Source organism: Callionymus lyra, chromosome 17 (genome assembly GCF_982586985.1).
Source record: "Callionymus lyra chromosome 17, fCalLyr1.hap1.1, whole genome shotgun sequence".
Classification (NCBI taxonomy): domain Eukaryota; kingdom Metazoa; phylum Chordata; class Actinopteri; order Syngnathiformes; family Callionymidae; genus Callionymus; species Callionymus lyra.
This window is the reverse complement of record NC_141834.1, coordinates 20,386,272-20,400,804: the sequence shown is the minus strand read 5'-3', so window position 1 is coordinate 20,400,804 and position 14,533 is coordinate 20,386,272. Positions and strand designations below refer to the sequence as shown.

Sequence of the window (14,533 nt, the reverse complement as noted above, 5' to 3'; positions counted from 1 at the left end):
TTAATCCCGTAGGGCTTCGTCTTGGGTTTAAACCAATAGAGAAGCGGTTAGAGGGCTTAGCACCAATTCGTAGAACCTGAGATTATGATGATAACTCAGGGGTTCTACTTCATGATGCGAGGCTCTCCAGCCAGGCTTCGCATTTACTCGTAGAACCATGGTTACGTTAGGTATCCGGGGTTTCTAGGTTCGAGTTTTTTTTTTATTGTTCACGGTGTGACGAGCCTCTGTTTATTGTCGACACTGACAGAGTTTGACCTTTTTAAATCATAGGTTCATTCCGACTGTTCAAGTAACATCCCAGAGTGGAAAGATGTTAACGGGACGGAGTCGATACAGTAACCGAGACATGGAGCAGATTCACCTGCGTCAAGAGCGAGGCGGTCGACTCCTAAACTCACGCTGCGATTGAAAAAAGACTCGTGGAAGCAAAAAAGTATGTGTTTGACGTGATGCTAGAAAACAATTACTCAAACATTTCACTCATCATTTTTACAGAGTTCAGGAACCATCTCAAGTCTCACTCCAACAGCTCAAAATTCAACATCTTAGTTATTTTTCATGTTTGCGATTCAAATTGTTGTAACAGTCAAATTAATGTCGAATAACAGCAGATATCGTAAATGCTCTACACCTCTACTTTGAAAGAGGGAGATTAAACGACAGATCCACGGACTAATCTTGAGACAAAAACAGTAAAAATGAAATCGAAGAGTTTGGTCTTTACTCATTTTCACTAGTTTACAGGTTAATTTTTGTTAAGTTTCTTGGCCAGTCCAGAGTCACAGACTAATAAGAAAATCCATCGTTTGTAAAAAAAAAAAGGGCACTGTTGACGAGTTACTTCTTTAATCGGTGAAGAGTTTAAACACAAGTGAACACATTAACAGATCTGTCAGCAGAGCAGTCGGCTGTACTCGGAGAGAGCCGACGACTTCTTCACTCCGTCCCAGATTCGAGCTGCGTAGTGGAACCTGAAGTTCGTGAGACAGAAAAAAAAAGGCTTGTTTTCGTTCTGTGACAAGAGATTGAAAGTCAAGAACACGAACCAGTTCTTCTCGGTCAGGATGGTGTGCGACAGCTGACAGCGCGGCATAGCCAGGATCTGGCTGCGGAGTTTGAAGACCATGGTGGAGAAGGCAGGGTGGCCCCTGTACCCAGGCAGCAGAGAGAACAGCGGGTATGTTCCCGACCCTGAGTATAAATGGAGGTGGCCTGAGCTCGCTGGAGAGGGACTCGCGACGTCATCGTGTCTCACCTGCTTTCGTCAGCTGGTCCTCGCCGTCGTTCTCTTGCACGGGCAGCAGGAACATGTTGACCTCGCTTGTTAGATAGTCCTGCCCGAGTCCAGGGAAGATGTTACAGTCCAGCATCGACAAGGAACCTGATATAAGAAACAAACATGTTTGTAACCAAACAATTAAATTCATAATAAAAAGTATTTATAATAATTAAGGTTTTGCGAAGATTTTGGTTAAAGCAGCAATATGTAACTTTTTGACATAAACCTATTTTTTGGACAATAAGGAGCTCTTGGATCCTGTAACTTCCGCAAGGATTCACAGTGTGTCTTGTAAGACTTATTTATTAATTCAGGTTGAATTGTTTTAATTTTTTATCTGTCAAAACATGCCAGTAAGACTTTGCTTAGCAACGAAGCCCCCCATGAGGCTCTGTGGTATTACTCCTCGAGGCTCCATTGTAATACTAACTGTGTATTGTTTTTGATTGTTAAAGCACTTTGGGACCCTGGTCTAGAAAGGCACTTTAGAGATAACCATTTCTTACTTACTTACTTCTCAACAATCCATAGTATTACACCTAGAGGCTCTGTGGTATTACTCCTAGAGGCTCCGCAGTATTACTCCTAGAGGCTCCGCAGTACTACTCCTAGAGGCTCCGCAGTACTACTCCTAGAGGCTCCTTTGTATTATTCCTAGAGGCTCCATATTATTACTCATGGAGGCTCCTTTGTATTACTCATAGAGGCTCCGCAGTGTTACTCCTAGAAGCTCTGTGGTATTACTCCTAGAGGCTCCGCGGTATTACTCCTAGAGGCTCTGCTGTATTACTCCTAGAGGCTCTGCAGTATTACTCCTAGAGGCTCCGATGTATTACTCCTAGAGGCTCCGCAGTATTACTCCTAAAGGCTCCGATGTATTACTCCTAAAGGTTCCGCATTATTATTCCTAGAGGCTCCTTCGTATTACTCCAAGAGGCTCCACAGTATTACTTCTAAAGGCTCCATTGAATTACTCCTAGAAGCTCTGTGGTATTACTCCTCGAAGCTTCCGGGATTTCCCCATTGGGCTTCAGGGTATTACTTCTCGTGGCTCTGGTATAAGTCTTTGGACCCTTGTCTAAAAAGGCGCTTTACAAATAACTATTACTTACATTATCTGGTGTTGCAGTAGCACTGTTTGGACACACGGGGGAGCCAGAAACAATCATTTCAAACTTAAATAATGTTCCTTTAAAACGGACGAGGGAAATAAATTAAATAAAAAAATAATAATAATCGGTCCAACCTGAATGAAAAAGGGTCTTTTATAAAAAAAACATCCCGCAAAGGACGCTCAACGTCGTGAAGATGACCAAATGTATTAAGTAGTTTCACCTTTGTACTTGAGGTGCGAGTGAGCCATCAGTTTATCCACAGCCACGTGCATGTTCTTGAAATTCCGAGGGCAGAAGTCCTCCCTCCTCGTCTTGTTCTGTAGGAACACTGAACAAAATGACATCACAAGTGTGTCCCTGACGCGTGAATCCTCCTGACAAATACTCACCGATATGTGGATAATACTCGGCGCCGTCATCGTTGCCAGAGGAGCCGGTGCTGTCGCTGCTCGCGGACGGAGTCGAGGGTTTCAGCATTTCGGCGGTTTGAAGGAACCTGGAGCATTTTTAATACATTTTATTAGAATAATAATGTTGTAATGTCACTAATCCAGGTAGAAGTCTCAGATTTAGTTAAGCTAAGGAAGTCAATCAGTGCCATAAGATTGTTGTACACTGGAATTTAACGTTTTAAATGTTGAAACTTTGATTCTCTTTCTTTGAAATGTTTTTGCATCAATTATTTTTTAATGATTTTATTAATAAACTTCTATAGTAATATATTGTTTTTTTTAGCAGTTGAACAGAAAATTTCGACAACTTTGAGCGTAACTTTCAGCCAATCTTGCGACCAATCGAGGATCACGTGACAACGTCGAAGCACATGATCAAGCAGCTCAGTACTCTTTTGGAATTCTCAATTTAAAAGGTTATGAATTTAAAAATAATTTATTAAAAAAAAAAAACGAACATTTGTTTAATAATGTATTTTTGAATCACCAAAATCAAATTATACGTGAAAATTCAACCATTCATTCATTCATTCATTCATTTTCTACCTCTTTATCCCTTACCGGGTTCAGGAGAGACTGGAGCCTATCCCAGTATCATAGGGCGAGAGGCAGGGGACACCCTGGACAGGACGCCAGTCGGTCTCAGGGCAGACAAAGACAGACAACCATTCACACACACACTCATACCTACAGACAATTTCCCAAAATTATACTCATTCACATCAACCTCTGTATGTTTTTGGACTGTGGGAGGAAACCGGAGTGCCCGGAGTAAACCACGCAACACTGGGAAAACATACAAACTCAACACAAACTTTGTGAGGCGACCGCACGAACCACTGCGCCACCGTGCGCCCCTTCGACCTTTCGATATAGGAATGATTAAATCAACAGCCTTTCGAGAGAGTCGTAGCTTTAGTAGAACCGTGGTTATAACGATAACTTCACCACATTTGTGTTTAAATCAGATGAATGTCAAGCAGGGATTGACCTGTAGAGGTTGAGGTCAGTGAACCAGTCCTGCACCACGATGACGACGTGACACACCGTGAACAGGAAGGCTGCGATCTGAAGAGACTGAGAAGAAAACAACAATCACAGATATATTGATTATTATTCCTCAGAGCAACAAACAATATTTTACTACAAACTCTGCGATCATTAGCCTTGATGGACTGGCCTTTAAGGTTTAAAGAAACAGCGCCCCCTGCAGGACCAAATACAAACCTGCATCTCCACGTATGTCGAAGGAAGGTTGTATTCTGGTGGAAGCTTCCGATCGTTGTTGATGAGATGATCGAGGCTGGACGGGCTCAAGATAGGCTGAAGATAAAAACAGTTTAGATTTGAATAAATAACCAAAACATAAAAACTGTCTCAGAATAATGAAAAAATGTCCAACCTGTGTATCCAGGAAAATGACTCTTTCTTGGGTGATGAAGAAATCAATGCCAGTGCTCTGGTTTCCTGCTCTTTCCTTAATCTCCTGTGTCTGGGCTCGGAATACATAACCCCTGTGGAGGTCAGGCATGGACTTAGACATTTATTCAGTTGCTTTTAAAATGTTAAGATGGTTTAAAAAACAAATAAAAAAAAATCACTGGATTTGTTTGGAAAGATGTTTTATAGGATGTAGAAAAATATTTATGGCCTTAAATATTGCTACTTAATTATATTCCCGATACTGTATCCATTTTATTTTGCTTTCAAATCAATTGTTTTAATTATCAGAGTGTTGTTATGGTTTATGTTTCAAAGAAATGTGTAAAAAATAGAATTAACTAATTTCTTTTGAAGAATATTTACATGGCGGCTGTTCATGTTTGTGTTGTAATTAAACTTATGGCAGCAGCCATGACGTCCTCTTCAGCTAAGGGAAAAATTAGTTCCCGCATGATCCTGGCGATGACTGAGGACAAGAGGATACAGTGACATGTATATGGTTTGAAAACAAATGAAAGCAGTTACGACTTCGTCAAGAGTCTGTAAATACTACAACACCAGAGTCAAGTACTGGACAATACTACACATATATACTTGTTACTACACTATCACAACACCAGAGTCAAGTACTGGACAATACTACACATGTATACTTGTTACTACACTATCACAACACCAGAGTCAAGTACTGGACAATACTACACATATATACTTGTTACTACACTATCACAACACCAGAGTCAAGTACTGGACAATACTACACATATATACTTGTTACTACACTATCACAACACCAGAGTCAAGTACTGGACAATACTACACATATATACTTGTTACTACACTATCACAACACCAGAGTCAAGTACTGGACAATACTACACATATATACTTGTTACTAAACTATCACAACACCAGAGTCAAGTACTGGACAATACTACACATATATACTTGTTACTACACTATAACAACACCAGAGTCAAGTACTGGACAATACTATACATATAATCTTGTCACTACACTATCACAACACCAGAGTCAAGTACTGGACAATACTACACATATATACTTGTTACTAAACTATCACAACACCAGAGTCAAGTACTGGACAATACTACACATATATCCTTGTTACTACACTATCACAACACCAGAGTCAAGTACTCGAAAATACTTAAAATATATCCTTGTTACTACACTATCACAACACCAGAGTCAAGTACTCGAAAATACTAAAAATATATCCTTGTTACTACACTATCACAACACCAGAGTCAAGTACTGGACAATACTACACATATATACTTGTTACTACACTATCACAACACCAGAGTCAAGTACTGGACAATACTACACATATATACTTGTTACTAAACTATCACAACACCAGAGTCAAGTACTGGACAATACTACACATATATCCTTGTTACTACACTATCACAACACCAGAGTCAAGTACTCGAAAATACTAAAAATATATCCTTGTTACTACACTATCACAACACCAGAGTCAAGTACTGGACAACACTATACAAATAATCTTGTTACTACACTATCAAAACACCAGACTCAAGTCCTGGACAATACTACACATATATCCTCGTTACTACACTATCACAACACCAGAGTTAAGTACTCAACAATACTACACGTGTCACTACAGTTTCACTATATATTACGATTTATATTATTGCTGACCCTGTATCATGATATGTATCGTGTCACCATATTCTTGCCAATAAACACCTTTAATGTTTCACGAAGATCTTGTGATGACAACTACACACCTTTGGTCTTCTTCAGGTGTGTTTGCCGACAACAGCGACATGACCGTGGATTTCCCGGTTCCTTGCAGGCCGATGACGCCCACGACCAACATGTCCGTCTGGTCTCGCAAATACTGAAAAATATTTTTGAAAGGTTTAAAAAAATACTGAAAATATAAAAAAAAAAGCTGTCTTTGTGGTTTATTTGTGGCATCAGTTCTGTCTCTCTTTGTGGAACAATTTAGGGTTTCATTCAGTAGATTTCATTTTCAAAACAAACTCACCTCCATGGCACTGTCGCACCAATTCATCTGATCATCCACAAGCTTTATGCTGTGCTTCATCTTTTCAGGAGGGAGAAGCTTCGCCTGTCCAACCATCGCTAGAAGAAATATGATGACGTCAACCATCTATTCCATCCCTGCCTCAAATCCATGGTGACTCACGGTCCACGGCACTGCTTGATCCTGAAGAACCCATTCCTCGATTTTGGATCTGGTACACGGGCTGGGTTGGACGCTGCCCTTCCCTCTCCATCTTAGACGGACCACTTCCCGTTGGCTGTGCTGCGGCCTCTGGAGGCGTCCCTGGTTTTGCACCATCGTCTCTGGCTTTCATGAGCATGATCGGCTTCTCGATGACTGGGACGGCGCTCGTCGGAGCACTTTGGGACGTCTTTGCCTTGGAAATACAAAACAGAGCAGAGAGATTTTACTTGATTTATTTCAATCTCATCTCGTTTTTTTTGTTGTTTTTTTAAATCAGTTTAATTATATTCTTATTTCTATACAATCTTACACTAAATCAAACACAATTTTTGTTTTATATACATTCATTTATATCAGCCGCTTATTGATCCTTTTTTCATTTCATTTAACTAAATATTTATTTTATACTGTAATTTATGTTCGTTGATCTATTATTGATGTTACACGACACTGACTTGATTTCCTTTTTACCATTTATCTCTTGACAAGCTAACATTTAGTCATTTAATCATTTATGTTTGTCATGTGGACAATATTTTTGTCACGTGAAAATGACGGTTTGTCAGCTGGAAAATTTTGTGTGTCATGTAATTAAGTAAGTAAGTAATTTTTATTTATATAGAGCTTTTCCAGACCAGGGTCACAAAGCGCTTAAACAATCAAAACAATATTCAATAAAGTATATACTTTAAAGGGCAAGATAAAACTGAGAACACAACAGAAACTTTTTTGTTTGGCTCTTCTTTAGTTAAAAAACAATAACCATCATTGTTAGTGTTAGAGCTCGAAGACACTCACCCTTTCACTTGGGGGCTTTGCGAGGATGATGGGGGTCTTCTGAATAAGAGGTCCAGGTGGATCTTCGCTGCCGTCCTGAACGACAACATCATCAAGGTGGTCATGACGTCATCTCGTCACATCCACGACATGAATGAAATCTCACCCTCCGCTCTCTGGGCTGATACTCCCGGTCACGACTCGGGCCGGAGAGGTTTTGTCCTGGTTGTCCGATGTCCCGCTCGCCCCTCCGTCTCCTCCTCCGGCGGCCCTGGCCGTACATCCCGGGCTGACTGTGGCCGGACTCGGACATCACTCACCGATTGACTGACGACGTTAACACGAATGCTCTCCAAATAGAATCGTTAAGAGGACGTTTAAGGCGAAACAAAACTCCATTCTAGCAAAAAGATACTTCTGTGTATAAATGGTGAATGACTTCCATTTAATTAACGCATGTATTTAAGTAATAAAGCAAGAAAAATCAGATTCTGTCCAGATAAAGGTCCATGTAAACAAAATTGAACGCCGCTAGTCTCGGGTGCGTTCCCTTTGCTTATCCGTTTAAGCCGCTGGTCTCTTCACGGCTTCCAAATATCAGCGACCAAGTAACTCCGCCCGCCGTTCATGTAACAGGACATGTAATCTAACACCAGTACTAGTCCACCTTCTAAATGCATCCGATAGAAAACGTTTAAGTAAAGTAGTTCCGAGTTGGTCATTCCGGTCCGGGGGTTACATTGTAATAAGTCTGTTATTTAAACACATGCCTAGTTTAAGTAAGTAATTAAGTAAGTATTTTTTATTTGTATAGCGCTTTTCTAGACCAGGGTCACAAAGCATTTATAATAGTATTTTTTTTACAATGAAGTACGGTTGTATACGAGACCTGATACATTAATTGTAAACGACGTAGTACAACTCATTGAGAAATCCTTAAACAAAATGATTAAATGTTTTAAAATAATATGTTTGACATGAATCATTTATATTTTTAATTTTTATTTGTTTATTTTCCAACTTTTAGTCACCAAAATCATATTGAAATACAGCCAAAAAATATATATAATTACAGAATACTTAATGAAATTAATGTAGAAATGAGGGTAAAGATAATATGTGCAGAAATAAAAACAAAAAAAAGCGACGATTTTCGTCTCGTATTCGGGAAACTGTGTTGCAGTTACACGCCTCTGGGCGCTAGGTGGCGGTGTGCGCCTCGTGATGAACATCAAGCCGACATAAAACCCCAGAAGAAGAAGATGGAGCGGTTGTGTTCCGGGCCGCTCGGTGTGTGGACGCAGTGAAAAAATGCCTAAATGTAAGCAATTCTCGCCTTAATTCAACACTTTTTATAGTTTCATGTTGATATTCGTTTCATAATCCGTGGATTGGCGTAAATCTGGGATCTCCTGAATGACGTTAGCATGTGTTGTAGTTGAGTTCCGGTTGTCAATGTGTCATTCGTGTGTCGACTGTTGATGATCGTTATTATGGATTATTAGACACAAATAAACTGCTGTAAGTGACGCTCGACTCGATCCTGAGTTGATGTTTTTAAACGCCTTTTATATTTTAATCCACCGAACACGATGTCATTGAATATGACAACAAGTATTTATATCGCGCCTTATGATGCGTCACTAACGCATAACAATATTAAATATATATTTAATACATCCGTCCTATTGTGAGTATTATTGTTATTTGTTTTTACACCTTTTAAATCGGAGTTTTAACGAGCGGAAAGTTACTGAATGGTAAAGTAATTGAATCTTCCTTTATAGTTTTCAATCCACAAAACTGGTCAAATAAAGATGGAGATTATTTACTTGGCTTTTTGTTTCTGAATTTTTCCGTTCGACAAGAAGATGACCTACATAAATCTCTTTCTGTTCTATCCTTTGTTCCCTGCTAAAGATCTGTGCACTCTTTGTTCCTATGCACTTTGTTCTTCTGTTGGCTGCTGTGTTGTGACTGGAACCCTGATCTTCCAAAGAACATTTCCTAAAGGGTCAATAAAGTTATTTCTATTTGGTAAAATAAAAACATAACGTAATAACAATGAAGATTTCAAAATCAATGCCAAGCTCGTTTTACTCACTATTACAATCGATTACATACCAAAATGAACATTTAACCGACTTCATCTGTTCTGTAAACAATTACAAATATTATTATTATTATTATATGGATTTGTTTAATATTACTAACAAAAACGGAAAAAGTTAGAACATTTATTTATAACTGATTTTACATTTAACATTAAATATTTATTGATAACTCCCCCAAAAAACTAAATATAATCAGGTGTTGTTTGTACAGAAAATGAAAATACTTTTTAATCACTGAACTATTTTTGTGAATATTTGAATTCATTGGTGCCAGTATTGAAATGATTAATTTGTTATGAATACTTGAATCCAATCATTTGTATATTGAAAGGTTTAAATAATTGTTGGGTTTTTAAATAATTAAATTAAAAAGGTTTTTTTTGACACATTGAGTTTAATACTTAAAAAATTATCAATTTTTCGACTTGTAGCCTTTTTAGTTAGATGCAAAAATGTTTCCAGTATTATACTAACCTAACAAATACTGTTTTTTAATATAGAAATGATTAAGTACAGGACAAGTATCAGCATCAGTACAACAATGACACTGATTCCATACACATGATCGAGGACAGTTGACAGGTTGTTGTTGTTGACGTTGACCTCACGAAGGCCAGATAGTCATGAAACTGGTGACTTTAAAAATAAACGGTCACTTTCTAGAACTTCTCCGATCCTTCAAACTCTTCACTGGCTGCCAGTTTCTTTCAGGATCATTTTAAAAATTCTGGTTCTTACTTTCTGACCCATTCATGGTCAGACCTTCCATCAGTGATCTGATCCAGACTTACACCCCAGCTCGGGCTCTGAGGTCTGTGGATCAGAATCTACTGATGGTTCCTGAACTTCCGGACCAGAGGAGAGAAATCCTTCCAGACTGTTGCTCCTAAGCTTTGGAACCATCTCTGTGTTTGATCTACTGACTCCTTCAAGAAACATCTGTGTTTGATGATCTACTGACTCCTGCAAGAAACATCTGTGTTTGATGATCTACTGACTCCTTCAAGAAACATCTGTGTTTGATGATCTACTGACTCCTTCAAGAAACATCTGTGTTTGATGATCTACTGACTCCTTCAAGAAACATGTGTGTTTGATGATCTACTGACTCCTTCAAGAAACATCTCTGTGTTTGATGATCTACTGACTCCTTCAAGAAACATCTGTGTTTGATGATCTACTGACTCCTTCAAGAAACATCTCTGTGTTTGATGATCTACTGACTCCTTCAAGAACCATCTCTGTGTTTGATGATCTACTGACTCCTTCAAGAAACATCTCTGTGTTTGATGATCTACTGACTCCTTCAAGAAACATCTGTGTTTGATGATCTACTGACTCCTTCAAGAAACATCTGTGTTTGATGATCTACTGACTCCTTCAAGAAACATCTCTGTGTTTGATGATCTACTGACTCCTTCAAGAAACATCTGTGTTTGATGATCTACTGACTCCTTCAAGAAACATCTCTGTGTTTGATGATCTACTGACTCCTTCAAGAACCATCTCTGTGTTTGATGATCTACTGACTCCTTCAAGAAACATCTGTGTTTGATGATCTACTGACTCCTTCAAGAAACATCTGTGTTTGATGATCTACTGACTCCTTCAAGAAACATCTGTGTTTGATGATCTACTGACTCCTCCAAGAAACATCTGTGTTTGATGATCTACTGACTCCTTCAAGAAACGTCTGTGTTTGATGATCTACTGACTCCTTCAAGAAACATCTGTGTTTGATGATCTACTGACTCCTTCAAGAAACATCTGTGTTTGATGATCTACTGACTCCTTCAAGAAACATCTGTGTTTGATGATCTACTGACTCCTTCAAGAAACATCTGTGTTTGATGATCTACTGACTCCTTCAAGAAACATCTGTGTTTGATGATCTACTGACTCCTTCAAGAAACATCTGTGTTTGATGATCTACTGACTCCTTCAAGAAACATCTGTGTTTGATGATCTACTGACTCCTTCAAGAAACATCTGTGTTTGATGATCTACTGACTCCTTCAAGAAACATCTGTGTTTGATGATCTACTGACTCCTTCAAGAAACATCTCAAGACACTTTTATGCGTGCAGGCTTTTGCTTCATTATCTGAGACTTGTAGTTGTTCTCAGTATTATCTTGACCTTTTAAGCATATATTTTATTGAGTATTGTTTTGGTTGTTTAAGTGCTTTGTGACACTGGTCTGGAAAAGCGCTCTATAAATACGAATTACTTACTTACTGTGTTTGTATGTTTCCCTTCTTGATGATTTCGATGTTTCGTTTCAGGGTCATCTGAACACTCGTGAGAAGCCGGCTGGTGATTGTGTGAACCTCTCTGTCACATGGATCTAGGAGGAGGTCGGGAGAAATGCTTGGTATGTGGCGAAACCTTCGACAGCGATGCATTATTGGAGAGGCATTACAAAAGCCACGTCGAAAACCACGCTTGCCAGATCAACAACGTGACCTCGGAGTCCCAGGACTCGGGTGTTCGTGCGCCGTCTTCTGTGAGCGGCTTCAACAACCACTCTGAGGTGGTGGTGAAAGTCGAGCCCGTGCAGGAGAAGATACAGAACGATGGCTTCACGAATAACTCGCTGTCGTTGCAAACGGCTGCCTGTAGTTTGGACTTTGTGGTCAAGGAAGAAGAAAAGGACTTGATGGGCTCTCCTCCGGTCAAACAGGAGGACCAGGAGTCCGACAACGACTCCGACTCCAGTTCCACCGACAACTCCAGCGACTCGTCCAAGAGCTTACCTTCTATAAAGAGAAGATCCACCGTCTTCAGTAACTCATTTTGCAAAGTGTGTGGCAAAGGGCCGTTCAAATATGTCAAGCTCCATCGGCGACACTGCACCGGGGTCAAGGTCGAACATAGATGTGTGCTCTGCAAAGCTCGGTTTCAGACTTCCCAGGCGCTCAATGAACACTACATCCCTTTGTACTCCTGCGAGATCTGCGGTCAGACTTTCTCCCATCAAGCCTCGTACCAACACCACAAATGTCCCAAAAGCAGCGGCTCGGGGCGTGTCCTGTTCTGCTCGGAGGTGATGCCGATCGCCTGCAAGATCTGCAAATGCTTCTTCACCAGCGAGGCGCACCTGTCGAACCACATCACGGCGGTGCACTCGTCCCTGGTGCGCACCAAGGTGTGCATCATCAAGAGTCCGTCCGGACACAACGACAAGAGTATCCTTCTGGCTCCTCATCAGCTCCCCTCCAGGAACGACTTCACTCCCGTCCAGGTCAACAACGGGACTTGTACTGTCGACAAAAGGAACGCCAAACCTTTGACGGTTTACAACGGGAGCTCCTTCCTGCCTTCGTGCACGTCAGTCAAAGGGGCGGGTAAAACCCCCGAGTCCGCGGCTCCCCACCCCGACGCCCCCCCCGCCATCCTGGCCATCTTCGAGCACGACGCCGAGGACGCCGCTCCGCGTCGGCGCTCCGCCGCGGACTGGCGCTTCAAGCCGTCGTACCGCTGCCGCGAGTGCGGCGCCACGGTCCGACAGCGCTCCTTCATCATCGTCCACCGCTACCTCCACCGAGGCAAGCGCCTGCACCACTGCCACTGCGGCCGCAGGTTCAAGCGCCGGCTGCACCTGCTGCGTCACTGCGTCCAGCACGCCGAGGCCGTGGACTACATCTGCGCCAGCTGCGGGAAGACTTTCACCGGCTCCAAGCTCATAGCCAGACATTTACGGTCCCGGAAGGACCCCAAGTCGAACGGACGTAAGAGGAGGTGCGAGATGAAGTTCACGTGCGACTGTGGGTTGTCGTTTTTGAGACCGTCGGCCTATATTTGGCATCATATTCAGAAACACATGGACACCAGACACCGGAGGAAGCGCCTAAAATAACCCTTTCAGAAGCTCCACAGGCGAATTCTTTGACTCTGTTACAGAAGTGGATCGTTCTACCGTCTCATGTTTTCTTACGTTAAAATCCCCAAGAAGCTCATTTCGGTTATTCCTTGCATGATCCTCTAAAAAGCATGAATGGTTGTGTTGCTGTTTGTGCGTAGCCCTGCGTGAGTGAATACAAAACATCCTTGATTATTAAAAAAAAAAAAACGTTTTTTAATTCTCAACATTGTCCATAGATCATTTTAGACGATCGGTTTCAAAGAAGAATCGAGTTCCAGTTCTGCTCATCGTAACAATGGTCCATCGCTCACCATCTTATTTACATCCTACTTCGGTGAACGTTGGATCAAAGCGTTTGTCCAGTAGATGGCGCTGTTCTCAATGAAACCAATTTTCTTTTCTTTTTTTTAAATGTAAAAATCAAATCCCTGTTTTCTCTTTTTAATTGTATGTTTATTAGCACTTGTTTCTGCAAAATAAAGTCACACTTTTTCCACAGTGGTTTTGTTCCTTGACTTCGGATTATATTTACAGTCTGTTAAGAACTACTTAAAGTGAAAGTAAACCCGAAAATGAAAGTTCACTCGTTTTGTACTCACCGACTCGGAGTAATATGTTCTTTTTAGAGTTCTAGACAAAAATGTTTGTTTATTTTAATGTAGCGACTGCAGCTCGGTTGTCTTCATCTTCGTCCAAAAAGAAACTTAAAAACATCCAAATACCTCCAAACTGCTCGTCTGTAACGCCCATCTGAGATTGAAGCCTCAAAATGTAACATTGTTCTCGAAAAACTTAAATAAAATCATTTTTTAAGTTTTATTTTCAGTGGAAGATCCTAGTCTCTCAGAAGTGTGTCTTTATGGCCAAAGACAACAGTCGCTACATTAAAATGAACAAATATTTTTGCCTCTAAAAAGAACCGATTACTCTGAAAATATAACATAAATCGAGTGGAGAACAAATTGAGATTATGATGAACTATCACTTTAAGTGAGTATCCTTGATCTTTTAAAAAAAAAAGGGATTTAATTCTCATCGTCGTCTGAAGGGATCAACAGGTCATTTTAGAAAATGGGTTCCAGGAAAGATTTAAGTTCCAGTTCTACTCATTGTAATAAAGGTACATCCTCACAATCTCATTTAGATCCAGCTTTGATGAACATTAGAACAGTTCCTCAGACGGTTTCGCCACTAGATGGCGTCGTTTTCCCAACAACTAACTTTTCAATCCATGC

General features: G+C 40.5%; 2 protein-coding genes across 2 annotated transcripts; one reads left to right on the top strand and one right to left on the bottom strand.

The window, feature by feature from the left end:
* Positions 1-830: 830 nt before the first annotated feature.
* On the bottom strand, positions 831-7,864 carry smg9 (SMG9 nonsense mediated mRNA decay factor). Its single transcript, XM_087812977.1, has 13 exons — positions 7,487-7,864; positions 7,342-7,416; positions 6,502-6,736; positions 6,340-6,437; positions 6,077-6,189; positions 4,252-4,363; positions 4,077-4,172; positions 3,841-3,926; positions 2,787-2,893; positions 2,618-2,725; positions 1,259-1,384; positions 1,050-1,194; positions 831-974 (listed from the first exon to the last, which is right to left on the bottom strand). The coding sequence occupies exons 1-13, from the start codon at positions 7,631-7,633 to the stop codon at positions 896-898; spliced, it is 1,527 nt and encodes a 508-aa protein (XP_087669103.1). The 5' UTR covers positions 7,634-7,864; the 3' UTR covers positions 831-895.
* A 713-nt stretch (positions 7,865-8,577) lies between these two features.
* Positions 8,578-13,796, top strand: LOC148062952 (uncharacterized). Its single transcript, XM_087812978.1, has 2 exons — positions 8,578-8,641; positions 11,719-13,796. The coding sequence occupies exon 2, from the start codon at positions 11,775-11,777 to the stop codon at positions 13,290-13,292; it is 1,518 nt and encodes a 505-aa protein (XP_087669104.1). The 5' UTR covers positions 8,578-8,641; positions 11,719-11,774; the 3' UTR covers positions 13,293-13,796.
* The last annotated feature ends 737 nt before the right edge of the window (positions 13,797-14,533 follow it).